We start from the raw sequence: 22,460 nt of genomic DNA, 5'->3' as shown, positions 1-22,460 counted from the left end.
TGTTCAAAATTAATGTTTTCAGATGCTTAGACTAAATTAAGGAACATTTTATTGTAGGGAATGTATTATGTACTTATTATTTATTCAGGTTTTCAGAAGTTTTCTTAATATTTTTTTTTATTATTCCTAGAGATCTAATTCATGAGCATGTCAATGAATAGGATACTATTTTTTTTGTCATGATCATTTCTTTATTGATCAAATTTTAATGAAACTTGAGAAAATTGTAAGGTAAGGTAAAATACCAACGCTGAGCTAAAAAAAAAGCTTTTTATTCAGGTAACACCAAATTAATATCTGAATTACACTGAACTATGTATATTATTCGAGTAACCAATAAACAAATCACATTCGTTTTACAAATAAAAACATCTAATATAATAAGTTATCTGCTTATCTTCACCACACCTCTCAAAAGGCGTTCCTAAAGCATCCTATGTGTATCTCTTGTACAACCCCAAAGTGTCCTTCATCAATTGATTCCTGAGGGCCCAAAGAGCAGACACAACATTCTCCTGTTGATCTGCCTTCTTTCCCAACCACGTAGTTACGTTCTGCAATTTCTCTGCATCTGGTACAGGGGTATTTTCCTGGTTGGCATGTAAAACCTTCTCCCATGGAGATATAAACTTGTTATCCACTTGGAGTCCTTCTATATACCTGCAGAAGAAATCAATATGTACTCAACAAATTTTGCAACTGGTCATGGGAGACCAAATTGAAAGAAATAATTCCTTTAACACAGCATACAGTATGAGTTAAATATCATTTGGCCTCTGTTAAACCACACGTTTTGGAAGTTTTAGAATTTCACCATAGACGGACTCAAAGATTGCAGGAAAATAAAAAATAATTAGACAAAATACTCACTTGATATATGCCTCCGAATGAAGAACTCTTTGAGGTCTTGGAGGAACCGATATAAAGATCGGTTCTTGCTGTTTCTGTGGTACTGGTGGAGATGCTGCTGGTGGTGTAGATGTTGCTAGAAATTTGAACAATTCTGTCTAATTCGTGGAAAATGGGTATATCCCTTGTCAAAACAAAAATTTGCTGAATAACTGAAAATTAATGAAGAAATCCAGTTTTCTGACAAGGGGTTGTCAATATTATTCATTTTCAATATGAATAATTTCCAAATTGTGTCAAGAAATGAAGGATTATGTCTAATGAGAATTTCAAACTAGTTACAATGACAACCCTGTGTATTATTATTCTGACATTTTTTATGTCATTTATGTTCATTAGGTTATGTTATTTAATCATGAAAAGTTACACGCATTGTTAAATTGCTTCATCTATATCATGGACAAAATTATTAAGTTTACGAACTCACTATTCGTCGTATTGTAGACAAAATTGAATTAATTGAACCTTACCTAACCTCACATAACCTAACCTAACCTAACCTACAGAACACAAATGACATAAGTCAAAAAAAGTGTTGCCATCATAACCATTTTAAATTTCCTATTGGAAAAACCTACAGAAGATGATTAATTTCGAATATTGAAATGAATATCACATACTTTCTACCATAACTTATTCAAAATTTAGTTATTCTCACAATTCTTCAAACTGTTTCAATTCAATACTCTCATTCCTTGAACACTTGTAAATTATTCCATATTTCATTTACTACAAGTTCTAACATTAAAATTCACCTAGTACCAAAAACATCTGGCATGCAAAGATCTACCATTTCATTCTAATGTAAAATAAAAATTACAACAATAACCGAAGAAATGCAAAAAAAATTGGAAATAATAATTGTTGAAAAAATCAGACATGGTGGGAAAAATGACTCTACCACAGAAATAAATTTTGGGAATGAGTTAAAATCTTCGAATTAACCTTAGTAACATTCATAGCACTATTGACAACACAACAAAAAACATTAACTCATTCCCAAATTAACTAAACACAACATACAGGGTGGAGCTTGGAAACTGAACGTCCTCGAAAAATCGGGGACAATAGGATCAAATATTGACGTATTATGCTGGAGAAAAAGTAATTTTGCTCTTTGATTATTTGTCACATTGGATCATACGATATGGCGTTGCAAAGTTGTAATACTCTACAATGAGCTGCTGCAAAATGCTCAAACTCTCAATTGTGCCATCTACTGTGAACAACTCAACCTTTTGAAGCTGGATCGAACAGAAACAGCCAGCATTAAGATAGGAATTTGGTTGTCGAATTTTTTGGTCGATAGCAATTGGTCGATTGTAACACTTCATATAAAGCGTTCAACTAAAGAGAAAAATACAAAATTACTTTTTCCTCAACATACTATTAAATAAGACTTCAATAGTTACAGCCATCTTTTCAATTAATCCAACGCATTGAATATCTGAAGGTCTACTGGTTATGTGAATCTGCCAGTTCAATAGCTTTTCAGATCATTATATAGAGCCGCTATCTATAGGTCTATCTAGGTGCTTACTAGTCTAGAGGTACCGATGAATAGAATACTATTATTTGTCCACCAAAAATGTTGCCAGCACCACCCTGTTAGTTGGTCGACTACATCTGTACCTCATAAATTTCGCTTCTTTGCATGTCAAGAACTACCTAAGAAAAAATAAATGAAAAGGGAAAAAGAAACTCACAAGGATTTTGGGCAGTCGAAGCAGTTGTTCGTGAAGCAGACGTAGGCTTACTGGAAGGCTTGAAGTTCCTACCACAACACCAAACATCAAAAATGCATTAAAACTACAAGGTAATAGATGAACAGTTACGTTGGGAGGGTTCTCAAGAGTCGCAGCCAAAAAAAAATCTAAAGTTTCAAAGAAAAAGCTTGAAGGCTTTAATCTCAGAGTAATTACATAGATAGAGGGAGCATATGTCATTTTCTGTAAGCAAATTTTTATCCCCAACATGAACTGTCAAATTTGTCAAGGAGCGCGCGGAAATGAAAACATATCAGTGATACGATATTTCACTCGATTCGCGAGTTTCTCCACAAAGAACGCACTTCTTATGTCCCATAGTGAATAAACGTTTCATATCAACTCAAAATATATTGAAATAAATACCTAAATATATCAGAAATTCAGAAAACAAACTTCAAGCGTGACAAACGCCGTGAAACGACTGATGACACTAGGAGAGCAAAAGTTGCCAAGCCTTAGATTTCAGCAGGTAGATACAAGAAATAATAAATATTCTGCTTATTATAATTTCGACAATTAGGCAAAATATCGGATTCCAAATATTCAAATTTGCATATTTAATCGGGAATCACTCAAATAAATATATTTCATTCAATATAATATATTCATAACGATATAGTAAAATTGTGGATTTGAAAATATATCACCATCCGACAACGTAATCTAACCATGTTGGGGACATGTAAAAATTGCGTATACTTCATCTATCTATGTTTATTACTCTATGGCTTAATCGATCATTTTAAAAGTTGTCTATTCGGCTTGCGACTGTCGAAAACGCGCCCTCAAATGTCCGATCAGGGTGCAGAACAAACGTTTATCCCAACCTAACCTAGAAAAGTAAAGGTCAAGCACATGCACTGAACAATGACTGAAACAAACCAGAAACAACTTCAGGAGTCGGTTGCACTGCTGGCTGTAAAACTGGCATTGCTCGATGGTTTCCTATGAAGTTTCTGTTTTGGAACAAAGCAAGATTTATTTATTTATATTCGCATGTCCTTCGGTCACACAAAGAAAATATTTCTTCTGTTGAAGTTAGGATCGTCACTATAAAATATTCCAATAAGAGATTTCGTTTTGCATAGCCGGCTATCTGGGCAGCTGTCATCTTTTGACATTTGACAAGTAAAAACTACGCCATTGATAAAAATGGAACAAGGTTATGGTCCAGCAATCCTTATCGTGGCTGCCATTTAACTGATATCGTTTTCCTCTTTAAAATGAAACAAACATTCATTGATTTCTCTTAAAATATACAAAATGAGACCTCTTATTGAAAAACATTTTATAAAAACCAAACCGGTCTTTAATTGACTAAGGCCAATTTAGTTGACAGAACTGATATTTGGTACCTTCCTTGAAGAATCCACGGTGTTTTGAACCCTTCATGTAAAACATTACAATTAATTATGAAGCGACCGTTAGTGTCAGTTGTCATTCATATGAAAAATCGATCACCTGATTCTTTTACATTTCTGTTGAAGATTTATATCTTCAAAGCTAACGATAACTGACGACAAGAACTCAACACTTGACACTAACGTCAACAATAGTCAATTGTCGTTTAACACATGCGCTACTTACTTGCTTCTCTCGCTAGGTGGCACCACCCTTCCGTTGCCTTTGTTGATGTGCATGTCCCTGACGTGTCGCACTAGACGTGCTAGATTTGGAAAAGGTTGCAGGTTCTTCTTGTTGTGCCTCAGGCAGGTCTTCCACTGGCACTGCAGCTCGGCATCGGGGTTGGCCTGGAAGTAGGCCTGCACGTGGCCCTGGCTCTCCCTGTCCTTCACGCAGTGTTCCAGACAGTCGGACAATTCCTCGAACTGGAAGTCGCATTTGTCCCATTGGCACTCGTACACCTGGTGGAGAAAAATGGGAATGATTCACGAAAAAAAGCAATTTGGAGAGTGGGAGCTAGCCATGGCGCACCCTGTATAAACAATATTCACCATTAGTGCATCAACAAAAGAGTTAAACAAAATCCAGCTCTATAGCTCATTCATTAGAAAGGGGAACCAGTGTTACACTCCACACATAACCTTAATTAGAAAATTTGGACCTCTATTGGCAACGTTGCAACTCACCATGTCTGGGTTAGGCGGAGCAGGAGCAGGAGATGCAGCAGGACTGGCGCACTGTTCTTCCAGCAGCAGATTGGCCTTGGTCTCCTCGTTCATCTTGGAAGCTTTCTCCTCCCACATCTGCTTCTCGTGGGCGGGCAAAGATCTCCATTCCACGCCCACTATGCGACTGATCTCGCCGAACTTAGACTCTGGGTTGTTCTGCACGATCTGCTTTCTGTACTCTCTCGAGTAGAGGATGTAGCCGGTTACCACCTTGTTCTTCTGGGGTTTCTGGAAGAAAAATTTGGAGTTAACGAAAATCTGGTCTAATATTACTTCTACAGCTTCGGTTTCTGGAGAATATTAGGTGCGCAACTAAGTTTCAGCTGTTTGTCAATGGACGGCTCCACCTGGTCCATTTTGACATTTCCAAAATATCTTGAACCTAGCTTTGACATACGGTAAACATTTGTTTTAACCATAGAGTAATAAAAATAGACAGAGCGAGTATACGCAATGTTTACATGTCCCCAACATGGTTAGATTACGTTGTCGGATTGTGTTATATTTTAATATCCACAATTTTCCTATATCATTATGAATGTATATAATATTGAATGAAATATATTTATTTGAGTGATATCCGATTGAATAGGCAACTTTGAATATTTGGAATCCGATAACTGTCGAATTTATAATAAGCAGACTATTTCATTATTTTGTGTATCTACCTGCTGAAATCCAAGGTTTGGAAACTTTTGCTCTCCTAGTGTCATCGGTTGTTTCACTTCTTTTGGCGCGCTGGAAGTTTGTTTTCTGATTTTCTGATATATTTGGGTATTCATTTCAATATATTTTGAGTTGATATGAAACATTGATTCACTATGGGACATGAGAAGTGCGTTTTTTGTGGAGAAATTCGCGAATTGAGTGAAGTATCACTGATATGTTTTCGTTTCCGCGCGCTCCTTGTCAAATTTGTTGGTTCATGTTGGGAACAAAATTTGTTTACTGAAAATGACATATGCTCTTTCTATGTTTATTACTCTGACGTTTCAACACGTATCTGATTTTCTTTTTCGTTATATACTTTTTTGTGTGAATATGTCTGATTTTGTGCCAAATAATAGTCAGAAAATAAGAAGAAATTAGTTGCGCACCTTATACACAAATAAAAAGTACATGGACTAAATATAGCTCGAATAGCTCACCTTCTTCGACGTCAGCGGTGTTGCCGTCACGCTGCTAGACACCGGCGTCGCTGGCGCCATCTCGCCAGACCCAACCGATGGCGGTCCGCCGTCCATCGAGTCCTCGATCAGGATGTCCATGTCTGTCAGCTTTGTCACCTGCTGGGGCGTCATCGGATCCACCTCCATGGGCGTGACCGCCGGTTTGACCGTCTCCACGATGGTGGGCGTGGCCACCGCCGTCGCTCGGGGCGGGCTTATGATGCGCGTGAAGTAGTACACCTCGTCCTCCGTCACCTGGGGGCTGTGCGCCACCTTCTTCAGGCCGTCGGCTAGCAGCTTCCGCGTCTGCCTGGTCATCTCGTCGTAGATGGAGGTGCAGACGAAGACGTCGTTTTCCGGTATCTCCGTCGGCCGGCAGGAGATGTAGTCGTTGTAGTCGAGGACCGAGCAACGGCCCACTATGCCCACGATGGGGTGGGTGTCCTCCATGGAGGAGAGGAACATCTCCTGCTTGTAGAAGGTCTTGCTCGGATGGTGGGGTATCTCCGAGGGGGTGACGAACCAGGGGCCGCGGAAGTAGCACTTGCCGCTGGAAAATTGGAGAATGGTTAACTCGATTCGAGCTACTATTATTTGAGAATCTAAAGGGTGTTTTTTTAGAGCATTAGAACTTTAAATTGCAATAAAACAACGATGGATTATTCGATTGTCATGAATTTCATTTATCCGCAGGATAATCTTGTGGCATTACATTTTAAATATGATTTCTGGCATATGACCGCCACGGCTGGCTCGGATGTAGTCTAATCTGGACGTCCAATTTTCGATGACTTTTTCCAACATTTGTGGCCGTATATCGGCAATAGCACGGCGAATGTTGTCTTCCAAATGGTCAAGGGTTTGTGGCTTATCCGCATAGACCAATGACTTTACATAGCTCTACAGAAAGTAGTCTAGCGCTGTTAAATCACAAAATCTTGGAAGCCAATTCACAGATCCAAAACGTGAAATTAGGCGGTCACCAAACGTGTCTTTCAATAAATCGATTGTGGCACGAGTTGTGTGATATGTTGCGCCGTCTTGTTGGAACCACAGCTCCTGGACATCATGGTTGTTCAATTCAGGAATGAAAAAGTTAGTAATCATGGCTCTATATCGATCACCATTGACTGTAACGTTCTGAAGGAGTACGGACCAATGATTCCACCAGCCCAAAAAGCGCACCAAACAGTCAGATTTTCTGGATGTAACGGTGTTTCGACATACACTTGAGGATTAGCTTCACTCCAAATGCAGCAGTTTTGTTTGTTAACGTAGCCATTCAATCAGAAGTGCGCTTCATCGCTAAACAAAATAAAATGGACGTAGTGTGCAATACGTATTCCGCACAGAACCATTATTTTCGAAATAAAATTGCACTATTTGCAAGCGTTGGTTAGGCGTGTGTCTATTCATGATGAATTGCCAAACCAAATTCAGAATAAATCACTTGACAGCTGTTAAATCGGTCGCCATCTTGAACAGTAATGCCAACTTAAAGTTATATACCTCGAAAAAAAACACCCGTTACGATTTATTACTACACTGAACAAACTGTAACAAGGCAGAACGCAACAGGTTCTGCAAAACACACATGTAATGAATAATAAGGTCCCTAGAACAGATTCCTGCGGGACACCCATCTTCACAGGATATTTATTGGCTGATCCACACTCACATAAAGGCAACGACTGGTTAGGAAACTCTGGACCCACTCCAGATAAACACCCCTGAATCCAAGACTATATAATTTGTTAATAATTAAATTGAACTTTAGGCATTCGAATGCCAAGCCCGCAACACAGATTTCATTATCCAGTATAGTTCTCGAGATGCTTTCAGTTAGCCATTAGCATTAAATTTGCAACACCCTGTACACATACAAAGCAACTACCATCTCAACTTACTCTGGCGTATCCCAAATACTGCAAATCTGAGCTATCATCTGTTTGCCACCGTCAGCAGCCACATAAACGAAGTCACCAGTCTTCACCACACCGCTGCACACTGTGTTATACTGTTCGTAGTAGGTGTTTCCGTTATCCATCTCCACATCGGCGAAGGTCACCACATTCTGGAATAGCAGCAATCATTTAGCATCATATTCGACATCAACAACGATTAGGATAGAGCAGTTTAGGTTATGTTAGGTTAGGTCAACTTACAGGTTTCTCCTTTTCGATTAGCCTTTCCTGTTCTTGTAATTCGGCCAATTCGTCCTTGTGTTTCTCAACTCTTTCTCTGAACACGGAAACGACCCTTTTAGGTTCCAGAGGCACTTCCCTAGGGACCAGTTTTAAGTTGGGATTCTCCGGGAATATTTTGATCTTCTTGAAGCATCTCGCTTTAGTGGAGTATCTGGATTCGCAAACGTAGATGTCCTTCTCTTCGTAACCTGCATTGGGGACACATTAAACTTTTATCTAATGTTCAAAACATATGTTTGGTCGATTTCTGGTAGATCAACCTCTGTTGGATCCACAAGTAAGATTATAAAGAAGAAACCTTACCTTCTGGTTTCATGGTGAAATACTGTTTGACACTCAATACACAACATCTATCTTTAACGTCTTCCAAGGGCGTTGCCACATGACAATCAGATTTGAACACCTCCTTCTCCAAAAACTTCCTAGTGGTCAGATGATATGTTTCTGCTGGTCTCAGATAAAAGTTCCCATACAACATCTGTTGACCGTTATTGCTCCACAGCCTCTCGATTAGTAAAATATGGGGTTCGCAGCCTAAAGATAGAAAAACATGAAGCATGGACAACAAAGCAATACTAGAGTCAACAATGTTATAGTCCAGTAAACTTGGAATAACCAGCTGAAAAACTTGTATTTTGACATCCTAAAAGTTATCTTAAAACCTACATGTGGAAAGATGTCCGCGACTATTAAAATCTATGGTCTATTATTATTATTATTTGAACTGGGGTCGTTTTGGTTCGGTAAGCCTTCCGGGAACTGCGACCATGCAGATCTTTTGTTCACTACCCTACTCATTCATAGAAACCCAGGGAGGTCGTCAACGACGTTAATAAAATTGACAACCTCCTTAGGGGCCTTGGCCTCTCTGGTATCCAGGACCGGTTTACCCATGTGAATGGTTCTTAGACCAGCCAGCTCTGGACACTTGCATATCAAGTGTTCAGCCGTTTCTACTTCCGATCCACAGAGCCTGCAAATCTCGTCTGCTGACTAACCCATACGGTACAAATGATGTTTGTACCGACAGTGCCCTGTCAGCAGTCCCACCATCACCTGAAGCTCGGCTCGCGACAGCTCCAGGAGCTTTTTGGCGTAGGTAGGTGAAATCTTCACGAATTTCTTTGCCTGAACAAGTCTAGGAGTGTTAGTCCAGTGGATTGTCCCACTGTTCAACTACCATAGCTGGACCGCAGCTTTGTATTGGTATTTTCCTATTCCACAGAAAGGCTCAGGTCCAGAAGGTCTTAACCTTGATGCACTTTTTGCAAGTTCATCCGCTCTTTCATTTCCTTCAACCCCACAGTGCCCTGGTACCCATAGTAGAGAATCTATGGTCTAAGGTCTAAGGTCACAAAATCTGTTTTTTGGACATTTTTTGCAAATATCTCGTTTCCTATAGGTTTTTCACTATTTGTTGTTATTACCAATATTCTAAAAGATTAAATTTCCTACAACTTTTGTTCCTCTAAACCTTAAATAGTTTTTGAGATAACAAAGCATTTGGGAGTCCATGTTTATAGGACTTTTTTTCTTAAAAATATCCAAGGAATCATTAATTTCCTCTGTACCTCCAATTTAGAATAAATGTAGAATAAATTCCATATTGTTTTTAAACGTTTACAAGTAAAAGAAAGAGAAAAGATCAATTGGCTTCTTTTATTTTTTTTATTATTATTATTAAGTTTCAAAATAATTGTGCTAGTCGGTATTCAAGCTTTACAAGATTACCATCGACGTAAAGACAATTCCAATCAACCACCTACCTTTCTCCTTGGATTCCATGTAGACAAACTCCCCAACCTTGTACGTCTGCTGGTTGCACGTCATGGACTCCCCCATGCTCATGTTCGTGGTCTCCTTTATTATCGAATCGTCCGAGCTTCTGGTCTCCGTCTCCTCTTCCAGCGACTCCTGGAGCAGCTTGCTCTGCTTCAGCGCCTCGACGGCGGACGTCAGATCCGCCAGGGTGTAGTTCAAGGCCGTGGACTGCAGCAGCTCGCCGTGCTTGCACAGCTCGTCCCTCTGCTTGATGAAGAAGCTCTGCATCTCGACCGAATCCTCGAACACCTGGGAGTCGGTTCTTGAGAGCCTCCGCGCTCGGTCTAGACAGGCGAAGAAGTCGTCCTGGAAGACGTCCAGCCTCTTGTACAGTCCCTTGTCCAGCCGTCTCTTTATCAGGTCCATCGAGAGGGCGCGTACTCTGCGGAAATGTTGGGTTAGGTGAGGTTATGTGTAGATTCTAGATATAAATTAGTTTTACTCTAGATGTCTCTGTATGTTCGGAAATAGATGGCTGTAGCGGTAAGTTGTAGTCGAAATAAGCTTAAGTATTTGTAAACATAACGCCATCGAAATATTAGTCGATTTGTGCCTGCATCATAAAGTTATTCTCGATTTAACATGTCAGCTTACGAGCCAAATTCTCGTCATTTGCGGGAGATTTTAATTTTCTGCTTTAAATTGAGGCTCATCGAATGCTCTCAAATACCTATGGTCGGGCCGCTATTAGTAAAAGAACGCACGGAGAGTGGTTTCAACGCTTCAAGAACGGTGATTTTGACATCGAAGACCAGCATGGCGGTGGAAGAGAGAAGATTTTCGAAGATGCAGACTTGGAGGCATTACTTGATCAAGAATCGTGTCAAACGCAGGAAGTGGCAGAATCGTTGGGAGCGATGTAACAAGCCATTTCAAAACTCCTGAAAGTCGTGGGAATGATTCAGAAACAAGGAAATTGGATGCTATACGAGTTGAAGCCGAGAGACCTAATCTAGTAAGAAACTATCAGAAATGCGATATAACGATACATTCTGACAATTAGACTACATTCAAAGAATTGAGCTCACATGTCATCGATTCCTAGATGATATTGGGGTACCGAAGAAAACTCGGGAATCGAAGGAAATGAAGAGACCAACACACTTGCCAGAAAAGGAGGGTAGTAGAGGCAAATGTACCTTACAAGAAAGAGTTTAGGGGAAGGACCATAAGAGAAACACTCCTGGGTGAAATCTTCCTGGGTTGGATCTCTATGAACAGTTTCTTCAAAACTTTTCACACTGGGAGATCTAAAAAGTATTTGGATCTCAGCAAAAATATGTTACACCTCTTCACTGGATTCCTTGCTGGGCATTGCCGCCTCTGGAAGCACATAATGAGAATGAGTCTAACAGAAAACGACCTAGGGCAGATTATGTAGGGAGAAACTCAAGATCACCTGGTGACGGAATGCCTTGCCATCACTAGCCAATGCAAAATCTGCTTCTTCAAAATCTGCTCTTGACAAGTTACTTAGATCGCATTATAATGAAACCTCCTTAAATCTAATCTAGGTTAGGTTAGGACCAAAAAAAAACTCACTTTTTCCCGTCTATTTCATCGTGTTCTGGCAGCTCCGCCAAGGAATCAGAGTAGCACCTCTCGTCAACATCCTGGTGGTTGTAAACGTTCGTGAACAGGTTGAGGAGGATGTCGTTGACTGCGGCTTGAACGTCGGGTACATTTTCATCGCTCTCCTTCAGCTGCAGCTTGGTTTGGAGGCACACCCGCTGAAGGACCAACGCGTCCTTGTAGATCTGCGAGTCAGGTTCGTTGTACTTACAGGCGTTGTCGAACGTGAGGATGAAATCAGAGGCCAGATCGTCCACGGAATCGTAACAGCTAGTCTTCAGCTTTTGCGCTATCTTCTCCATGTCCATCGGGTTCTTGATCACCTCGTAGTAATCGGGGTAATCCTGTAATTTCGATGTATTCGTCAAAAAAGAACTGAGGCTGCAATTGGCGCAGGAATTAAATTGACTTGTCTATAATAACAATATGTTATGGGCCCAGACACCCACTAGTGTATTATTTGTGGTATATATTTCCAGAGTACAAACTTACATTTTTAGACGGCAATTTCATGAAAATCAAAGCAAGCTGTCTATTAGCCTTGGGTTCCCTATAATCCCTTATTGTATCATACAACATCCTCAAATTCTTGTCGATTGGAGGATTGATTTTTCTTGGTCGTACCCTAAAACAGAAACAAACCTGAATCTTGAACCGTCTTAAACAAAACTAAAAATCAAAAACACTCTAAAAAAACCTCATAAACTATTTACGTCTTGACTACAGCCTTCTCCTTCTTCTCTGGAGTAACGATAACTGTCTGAGCCACCTTGTCCAAAAGATACTTCTCCAGAATATTCGAATCTTCATAGATGGGTGAATTTTCCTCGTTGTACTGGCGACAGTTTGCAAACATCAACTTGAAGTCTTTCACCAGATCAGATTCCGAACTATACTGATCGGCCTTTATCTTTGATTCGATCTCCATGTAATCTATGGGTTCCTGGATCACTTCGTAATAATCCGGATACAATTTCTTCGATGGTTTTTCCATGAAACCGAGCATCGGTTGTCTGCCATCTTCACACTGAAATTCATTTCGAAATTGGTTTAGAGAGCAGTAGCAAAAGATTAGGTTAAGTTAACTAATGTCAGAACGACAAGTGACATAAGGTAAAGGCATGATTGTCGAATGTCGATTAGGTTAGGTTAATTAACTTAGGCAACTTACAGAGAAATCCAGCAGATGTTTGGCGATAGCGTGAAGCTTCTTTTTTAGAGGAAGAGTATCTTTAGGTAGTCTTCCCCTGGTGGGGGTAATGACAGGTGGCGGGTTCTTAGGCTTAGGACCAGGCTTTCTTCTGGTTTTCTCTTCACTTTCAATCTCACTGTCTGTATCCTAAAATAATTTTTCTTTTGGTCTTTACTCCCCAATTTATGATATATTTATCTATTTTTTTTTTTAGTATTAGTAGCAATGGAAAATAGATTCAAAGATGATTAAGTAATGATAAAGAAGATTATAGAATTTTAATATGTACTAAAAGGAAATTAATGAGTTGAAATAACCTATTGGTTTAAGAGAGAACGTTCAAATAGCATCAGCAGTGTAAAACAGCACAAAAACGATACCCATCTCAATGATTTGTTTTTTTTTTAGTGTCAGAAAAGTGAAAACTTGATTTCAGATATAGTTAGTGTACTAAGGGATTTTCCATTGGTAGCCCGAATATTATTTAAGGAAATGAAAAGTGGCTATGAGATACAGTATGAGAACATTATAACCCAGATTCATGACATCAACAAAAAAGCCTGATTAGTTATAGTTAGTGTCAAATGGAAATAGGAAATGTTAAAAGCAGTGCAGAAGCATACCTTGAGGGTTTTGTTAGTGACTCGGGTTTTTACCTGATTTATATCAAGTAGTTCTTGTACTTTGCCCTGCATGATCTTTTGTAGTTTTACTGCATCCTGTGAAAAAAGAATGAGATGAAATCAGAAGTACTTGCACACTCGTTCAAATTCATATTAGTTTAATTTTTTCATGAACAATACATAGGGATGATACAATTTTAAATTGTATCAATCAAACTATGCTCAATTCAAAATTTGAAAGTTACAGACACTTGAAAATAGCGCACATAAAATCAAAAATGGATATTTCACAAGAAGTGACTTGCACTGTACCTTATACAGCTTCGAACTTGGAACATTGTACTTTTTGGCGTTCTCAAACATGATAGTCATGTCTCCAGCTACTTCGCTCAAAGTTCCATATTGCTTATTTTGCAACTTCTTTCTGATTTGGGTCAAAGATAAAGGATTCTTTATTTCTTTGTAATAATCGGCATAGAACCTTTTACTGGGCAACTTCCAAAATGGTTCACTCATATTTTGACCTGTGTTATTTGTGGCATTCTTGATAGTGTCGAAGAGGATCCACTGAGGGTTTTCTGCATCGGCAGGGTCTCTTGCTTGCTATTGCAAAAAGAGAAAAATTGTAATAACTTATGAGCAATAGACCATTTGATGAATTAAAATTGAAATATTAATAATGAAATGTAAATATTTTCAAATGGCATTAATAGTTTTTACAGAAATTACAGTCCAAAATGACATCACTTGGAAGTATAAACAATCAATAAATAAAAAAAAGTGCCATATCCAATCCTTTTCATTCCGCATCACATGAAAATAGGTGTGAAGTGTTCGAGTTTTTAGAACTTTTTTTCATAGATTAAGTAACATATCTTTTTTATCAAATAAATGAATGAATTCAGGATGTCCCAGAGAAGATTTGATAAACTGATATGGTAGATGTAGTACTAATAAAAAAAAGACCAATTTCCTTGCCTAGAGTTTTAAACCTTCCAATATACAGGTGTTGAAGTTGGAAAAAATAACCAATAACTTTTTGCGATAATTCCTAAATTAGCTTACTTTTGCTTGAATTCACCTACCTCGTCCTCTAAGGATTCCTCAGGTTCCATTTCTGTATCAGATTCTTCGTCTCTCAGAGCTGCTGTCACTGCAGAAAGACAGGTGCTGCCACGAAGACGTTTATTTCTGATCCGTTCACTACTTTTTCCTGTGGCAGATTTTGCATGTTCCACTTCGATCTTTTTACTTTGTATGATCTAGATTTAAGTATAAGGACATCCAATTATTTCTCAAATATTTACCAATATAAAACAGTACAACATTCGAATGACAATGTAGTGAATATCAACTTCCTTACCTTTTTCAATGCCTTAGCGTTCTTGTAAATTTGGGAACCGGGTTCATTGAAGAGACATGCATTATTTGTCATCAAAATCAAATCTTTCTCCAATTCGCCCAGATTTAAATAATCGTTGTTCTGGATCATTTGGGCGATCATCTTCAGATCTATTGGGTTATCTATATGTTCGTAATATTCAGGGTATTTCTTTTTCGAAGGTAGAAGTTGAAATACTGTATGTAACGGTTTGTTATCCGAATCTGTAGCTGTCATAACAGCAGTGAAAAGTTCCTCATATACACTGACTTCTTCATCAAGATTAGCAGAACTTTCAGATGTATCTTCGGAATGATCAATGTCCATTTTTTCAGGAAGGGATCTTTTTTTTGAACGAGCATATCTTGTTTTGACCTCGACCTCCTCTTCTTTAAAATTCAGCAGCCTAAAAATCATTAAGAGACTCTAATTTCCATACTGCACCGAAATAAAGAAATTTGATCGGTGAAAACTCACCTGTTTTTATTTGATAGGAATAAAGACCACAAATCCAAGGCATCCCTGTGTTCCTGTGAATTTTTCTTATAAAAAGCTTTGGTATTGCTTACTATCAATTCTATGTCGTTTTGTAAATCGTCAATATCTTCATACTCGTCTGTTTTCAATTTTTGTTGAACTTTCAGTAAATCCATGGGATTTGTAACTACTTCATAATAACCAGGTTCTTGTCGTCTCTTCGGAACTCGAATGAAAGAATCGCATAAAAGAGTTCCATCCTCTTTTTTGTGGGTTCTTATAGTATCATACAATTGTTGACATAGTTCCATCTACAAAATAAAATATCAAAATATGACATGACCCGTAGCCTCAATTTTTTTGGAATTTATTTCAGCATTATCTTTAGACATGATAAAACAAAGTTTATTCTACAAGTAAACTTCAGGTGTTGCACCTATCTACTGAAATTATTCAAGATAGACGTACTGGATCCTGCTTTTTGCTCCTTTTTCTCATAGTGGGACCACTACTTGTAGAAGCTTCTAAACTATCAAGGGAATCTTCCTCGTGTCCTCTACTAGCTATAGAGCTAGTCCTTCGTCTTTTACTCATTTTTTCTATCGTATTTTTCACATAAAAACGATAAAAACACTGCCGATTCTTAGCGTCCTAACGCCACTTTTTAAAACCAGTTTGACACTTCACCTAACCTAAATTTATTTTGAGAATATTCGGATTCGGAATACCGGCAGAACGGGACATTCAATGCTGACTTCCGATTTGGTAATTTAATTTATTCAATTTATCCAGGAGTCACATTCATTTTGATTCAGTAAATGATTTTTTGTTTATTTATTTTTTTGCAATTACAATCATAGAGAAGAGAGTAATAACTGTGTTCCCTAGTCAATCCATTAAATAAACATTCACATGTATAAAATTGCAATAGAAAACAAATGCAAAGAGTTATGGAATTTGTAGTTTAAATTTTACTTCATTTGGTGAATGCTAGAACTAGTTTTTCGATTTGGTTTTTCGTTTTTCGGTACACAGCTAATTATTTTTGCAAACATAGAAATTTCAAACAGCTGAAATCACCCACACGTTCAATCTGACAGTTCGTCTTCCATCTCTCTCTTTCGACTTTGGTCCGATTGTTTGATTGGGAGACGGAGGTGTGAAGGACCGTGGGGGCAGAAATCAGGTGTTCTTTGTGTGTTTTTGCCCTGGGCAATTTCAAAGGTTCGGAAAGGGAGAGTGCTGGGCAGGCGAGTTTAAAGGTGGATAAGTTGGGTTGTTAGATTAGGACTGGAACTATGGCTACTGGCTGTTGCGGCACCAAGAAACAAAAATTGAATAATTCATCCAGTGTACCATCTTGCAACGGCACTTCGGTTTCACAAATGGTCGCCTTACCCGAGATGTGTTTCTTTTGTTTTGATGTACTTTATTGTCATCTTTATAACCTCGCTCCGCCAAAAACCCCGTCTTTCAGCAACGATGCCTAGTAAGTTCAAACCTAAAATTTCAAGATTCCACAATGACATTTTGTTGAAAATGAAAGCGAAGGTCAGTGGCCTTATTGTCAGTTCAAAATCGACGGTTTATTCCCCTTTATTTGTCGTTATAAATAGACTGTGTTTGTATTCGCAAATCCTAAAATAGTCTTACGTTTTTCATTTTCTTATTTCAGTCCCCTCTTTGTGACATGGGCTATTGGCAAAGAAAAAAGACTACGAGGTTGCATTGGCACCTTCAACGCCATGAATCTGCAGTCTGGTCTCAGGGAATATGCAATTACCAGTGCTTTCAAGGACTCCAGATTCAGTCCAGTGACTAGAGACGAGTTTCCTAAATTGAGTGTGTCTGTTTCTATTTTGAGACATTTCGAGGATGGAGACGATTATCTTGATTGGGAAGTTGGGGTGCATGGTATAAGGATCGAATTTATTAACGAGAAAGGAAATAAAAGGACTGCTACATACTTACCTGAAGTTGCCTCAGAGCAAGGTGAGGCCTCCTACAATGATATAAAATTCATTTACAGCCTCAACATTCTATAACAGACAATTTCATCGAACATGTTTTAATTTGAATAGTCATCCGGTGAAGAACTTCTCTTTCATCGACAGAAGTTTCTTTGAAATACCTGGATTAGATATTAACTAACTTTGAGGTTGTATTTCAGAATATAACAGTCTTAAAGTTTAACATTAAATTATACCAAGACAATACGGAACATGTGAATATAGAAGTTCTAGTAATTTTATTATTTATTTGGATAATCAGATCCATGAATAATGAGGCCTTCATTTTATCAGTTGTCTCTAAGTAAAATAATGGTGAATAAATTAATTTTCATTGTGGAACAAAATGAGAAAATATTACAGCACACTTTTTGATTCTTCATATCATCAACTTGTCCCAACAGTTCAAAATATTCCATCAGTTGCACTATTGCCGGCCTAGAAGGCTTTATAACGACCCAAAAGTGCTTTAGTTTTGCGAACCGCGGCTGCAAAATTTTCACCATTTTCAAAAATGGCGTAGTTTTAACTTGTCAAATGTCAAAAGTGACAGATAGCGGGCTATTCAAAATGAACCTCTTATTGGAAAACCCTTTATTATTTAATTGTTTCTTCTATGTAACCTGACAAAAAAAATATATATAGGTAGCCGTTTCAACCGTGCAAATTTTTCAGGCTGGGATCAACTCCAAACGATCGACTCCCTCCTCAGGAAGGGAGGCTACAAAGCTGCCATCTCCAGCGACGTACGTCGCACAATCAAACTGACGCGCTACCAAAGTGAAAAAATAACGGTGAGCTATCAGGACTACATGAACCACTGGAACAGCCAACGTTGCTAGCAAATAGTGTGGGGGCGTCCCCAAGAGGCCACGCCCCCACATCCGTTCTACTCTCACTCAGTGCCCTCCTCCGCGTTCTTGATGATGCAGCAGCCGTTGCCCGTCCAGCAGTTCCAGCCCAGCAGCTCTCCAATAGTGCTCCAACCGGTCAACAGCTCATGGTGGGACCATTACCCGGGCCCCTCCTACCAGAGGGAGTTCCCGTTGCTATCGCCCCCTGGTGGACATCCGGGGTACCGGGCCTCTCCTTTTCGTAAAAGGAAGTGATTCGTTTTGGAGTTTTTTGCTAATCAGTAGGTCTTATGAATAATTCATTTTCTAAGGGAGGAAACAGGTTGGGCCAACTGAACTGGTGCCCTCCGCTCAGGTTCAAATTTTTAAGAAGTTCGTTGGATTTTTTTTTAAGGTAGACTAAGAGTATCTAGTAGGGCTAAGGTTGGATAGGACTTGTAAAATGTTGTTGTATTTGAGCTCGAATCGTTTAAAGTTGAACTACATTAATTCCGTAATGTAAAGTGTTAGGAGTGTGTTTACACTTTTTTTTTTATATATTTCGTTTGATTCTCTTTAAGGTTAAGTGGAAATATGATCTTGATATCCATCAGTTTGGTGGATACGCCCCACAAAAGACATTAAAATGAAGTTTATAAATTTGAACTATTGAATATTGTTAATATTCTGTTTATTAATCATCACTAGAATTTTGTATTTCATCGATAGGTGTATATTGAGCGATTGACTTTTAAATTGAGTATGTATGATGTCTAAGGTTTTATCTTAACTTTTTAGGCATCGTATGTTGTTTTTCCAATTTTTTGCATTGAACGGTTGACTTTTAAATCGAGTCCATAGTTGTCAGGCTAGAGTTGCAGATTAGCTCGTTACTTGCTAAAATTCCTTAAAAAAAGTTTTTTGCAGTGATGATATTTCAGCTTGTACAATTCGGTGTCATCGTTGAGACATATCCTTGAAATATTATTACTACTTTTCCGCAGTTTGTAGGAGAAAATGGGTTATTCATACACTCGCGAGATATTTTTTTTGTAAAACACCAGAAAGTCTTCATCCATTTAGGTATTAAATTTAATGGAAAAAAAATTGAATTCCAAGTCACTATTGTGCCTAGAGATCAGACACAAGTTTAAGATTATTGAGAAAATTGGGTTAGGTTAGTTGGAGAACGGTGGAGGTGTTTAGGTTCTCCAAGGGTAGAGGGGGTTGTATGTTTAGGTTACGATTTGAAAGTGATTAAATATATGGATTTATTGTTGATTAGAATTTACAAATCAAAACGTCTATCTTAGTGTATGATAATTTTTTATCCATCTAACAAATAAAGAACAGTTGATGCATAGATTTTTGTTTTTTTTTAAAACTCGTAAGTTATTGAAGAATTATTTGAATATTCTCGAAAGAATTCAAATTTGTTCATGAAACAACGAAGAAGTTAAAAAAGAAATTAGGTTCTCGTTAGGAGGCCTCCTATCTTCTATCCTAATGTTGTAAACTGTGGATAGATGACTCAAGGCGCTACTGAATTGAGCTTTAAAATTTTTTAGATGTAACAATTATAGCAACTGAAAAATTTTTAAAACTACATTAATTTAACTTTATGTCATCTATACATACTTTCCTGAAGTAAGTATTCCCGCAGCCACGCACATATAGAATCCTGTAACATGTACTTCCTTACCAAAACTTGCTTGGGACTGTTCTTTCTAGATGTCACCATAGATTCAAAACCTTGATGAGAATGAGCATATTTTATCTTTGGATGAATTTACAAAAACTATTTCCATGATCAAAATTTGTCCGCAATCAGTTTCTCCCTATGTGGACTTTGCACAGTGATATCTTGTGTTTTGAAATCTGATCACCTTAAAAAAATTGGTATCAATTTCTTCCTGTCACTCCTAAAAATAGTGATATCGCATTTGAACCACTTTTTTTCTACAAAATTTGCGGTATCTATCTTTTTAGAAGTGGCATGGAGAAATTGATTTCCAAGTGAGCTTAAAAAATGTTTCATTTTACCAAATTTTGAATGTGATCAGATGCCAAATTTTTTTTCGTGAATTCTCACAAAACACAAGATATCTCTATTAATTTTGGGAGAAACTAATTGCAAAAATATTTGTTGCTAATTCATTCAACAATATGATTTGATGTTCTCGTTTGGTGAATGCGCTTCAGGGTGACGCATCCACCATAATTACCATCTTGATTTCACTATGACTTGCTTCAATAAAAATTGACATATTTGACATGCCCCCAATTTTGTATTAGGTCTGACAAAATTTTAAAATGAATATTGTTATTATCTTCTGAGCGCTCTTTCATTCAAGCTCCACTCTTTGAGATCACATGTATACGTATTCATATGTGGTCTCCAAGGACTAAAACACTCATGAGATCTCGTCAGTGGTTTCCTCATTCACTTTTGGATATTTCATATGTTTATGAAAATTTCTAGTTCGAAGACCAAATTTGAGGATGAATTAATTATTAAATTGCACAAAAGCACTGACCTGATGTCAGGAGCTTTTGAGCGCTCGTCATTAATGCGTTCGTAGGGCCTAGAGGCGACAGAACTGTACAGGGTGTTCCTAAATTAAAGGTAGAAGCGATACTTATAGATTCCTCGGATCTTTAAAAAAAAAGTCCTATAAACATAAACCCGCGAACGCTTTGTTTTCGAGATACAGGGTGTTGAAGATTGAGTTTTTCAAGTTTTTCTCTCAAAGTCTATAGCCATTGTTTAAGGAGAAGATAGTTAGTTACTTCGGTTCAAATATCATTGGAGGAAATTGGGCAATATCGTTAGAGGGCGCCACTCCGGAAGAGGCCCAACATGATGGGTTGCCTATGTGCAATGTTGAAAATTCAGACGAGTAATAATTTTTGGGTATGGTGAACAACATATGTCTCTAGTGCGTTTCTTGTTCAATCTTTATTCATCTTTCTGTCGTCGAGCAGGCATCGGAAGAAATTCTCTTGGCCGCAATACATTTTTATTACCCTTGCCGCATGCCGGCTAGCTGCATGAAAAAGGGTAGATCCTCAGAGTAAGAAGTAAACTGTTTACTTCTTACTCTGAGGGTAGAGCTATTGTTCGAATCGTATTTTTGGTCATAATATTGTTTTAAAAGCTTCGTCGCCCTACCTTCAGACTGAAATAAAAAAAAAAATTGGCACGGGAAAAAAATTAGACATTCTATCTCTGTTGACAGGTCACAAAATATAACTTTCTCGAAATTACTTTTTTTCCCGGGAAAAAAGTGAGTGTAAAGATTATACATATATCCGGGAAAAAAGTATAGTCACTTTTTTGCCGGATAAATTTCGTGAAAAGTTTTAATAATATTGTTAATTTAACTAATAAAGAATGTTATGCGTTATTTAATGAGCACACACGAAACTATTGTATTTTGTCCACCCTGTACCACTTTTAATGATCTTTTGAAATTGAGAGTAGACGCTGGTGATAAATATAAATACAGAAATAGAAAGAAACGGAATACTGATGTCGCCTACGACAATCATGGACGCCTGGTCGTTTTTCAATAATTTTCATTTTGCCCCCCCTGAGAAAAATTTCTGCGGGCGCCCATGCCTCAGTTACGAATCGATGTTAAAGTTTCATTTTATTCAAATATGTGATAGCCTTTTAGAAATAACAGAAACTGATACTTTCAACATAAAAACTAGACATAAAGCAAGTTCTCTTTTATTAAATATTCATTCTTTTAAATTTATTTGAAGTATCATAATTTCTTATGACGTTTCATTCCAGATTAATATTGTAAGCAACATGATGCAAAGTGTAGCGATTGACATTAAAGTGTGCCAAAACCATTTGAACAATTTAGTTGATCATTTCAAAAATTGTAGGGATGATAATGTTCTCGAGGAAAAACTTGCGGGAGCTGGAAAACTAGCGGCTGTTCTTGAGATAGCTCAAGATTTTTCTCCATTATATACTGTAAGACGAAAGTATAAACCAAAATTGTTCGATTATGAACAGACGGAAGATCCAAAAATCGCTTTTAAAATAAATTTCTTTTGGAAAATAATGAATCAAACACCAAGTTCCTTAAATAGTAGATATAACGTTAACGTTTTTTGTTTTATTTGTGATATTCTTAAATTAAATGACAAATATCTATTGAAATGCTGTCATGCTCTTCAACAAAAGCATAACTGATGACATGAAAAAAAGAGACTGAAATGAAAGAAAATGATTTATTCAACGAGATAAGAGCCCTAGGATTGTTTTCATTATCTGAAGCGAAAATCCTCTTGAAATTCTACAATATATTTTTGAAAATAATCTAACTTCTTCTCTACCGAATCTTAG

General features: G+C 37.7%; 2 protein-coding genes across 5 annotated transcripts; one reads left to right on the top strand and one right to left on the bottom strand.

Annotated features, from left to right (window-relative positions):
- Positions 1–257: 257 nt before the first annotated feature.
- Positions 258–16,302, bottom strand: LOC123671392 (protein polybromo-1). Of its 4 annotated transcripts, none has more exons than XM_045605230.1 (20): positions 15,721–16,302; positions 15,253–15,563; positions 14,758–15,181; positions 14,480–14,656; positions 13,707–13,997; positions 13,428–13,490; positions 12,751–12,918; positions 12,293–12,606; positions 12,072–12,204; positions 11,550–11,923; positions 9,953–10,389; positions 8,490–8,720; positions 8,145–8,374; positions 7,887–8,053; positions 5,959–6,529; positions 4,769–5,038; positions 4,266–4,543; positions 2,616–2,683; positions 871–985; positions 258–660 (listed from the first exon to the last, which is right to left on the bottom strand). In XM_045605230.1, the coding sequence occupies exons 1-20, from the start codon at positions 15,844–15,846 to the stop codon at positions 435–437; spliced, it is 4,974 nt and encodes a 1,657-aa protein (XP_045461186.1). In that variant the 5' UTR covers positions 15,847–16,302; the 3' UTR covers positions 258–434. The 4 variants fall into 4 exon arrangements, with proteins under 4 accessions (XP_045461186.1, XP_045461183.1, XP_045461184.1 ...); XM_045605227.1 differs by lacking the exon at positions 2,616–2,683 and adding an exon at positions 3,561–3,634 and having other exon boundaries at positions 13,395–13,490; positions 15,721–16,105; XM_045605228.1 differs by having other exon boundaries at positions 13,395–13,490; positions 15,721–16,105.
- Positions 16,303–16,375: 73 nt separating this feature from the next.
- On the top strand, positions 16,376–19,457 carry LOC123671393 (AMME syndrome candidate gene 1 protein homolog). The gene is made up of 3 exons (XM_045605231.1): positions 16,376–16,741; positions 16,928–17,244; positions 17,937–19,457. Exons 1-3 carry the CDS (start codon positions 16,551–16,553, stop codon positions 18,101–18,103), a joined length of 675 nt encoding a protein of 224 aa, XP_045461187.1. The 5' UTR covers positions 16,376–16,550; the 3' UTR covers positions 18,104–19,457.
- The last annotated feature ends 3,003 nt before the right edge of the window (positions 19,458–22,460 follow it).

This window comes from Harmonia axyridis, chromosome 1, assembly GCF_914767665.1.
Source record: "Harmonia axyridis chromosome 1, icHarAxyr1.1, whole genome shotgun sequence".
Classification (NCBI taxonomy): Eukaryota; Metazoa; Arthropoda; class Insecta; order Coleoptera; family Coccinellidae; genus Harmonia; species Harmonia axyridis.
This window is presented reverse-complemented; position numbering and strand designations above follow the sequence as displayed.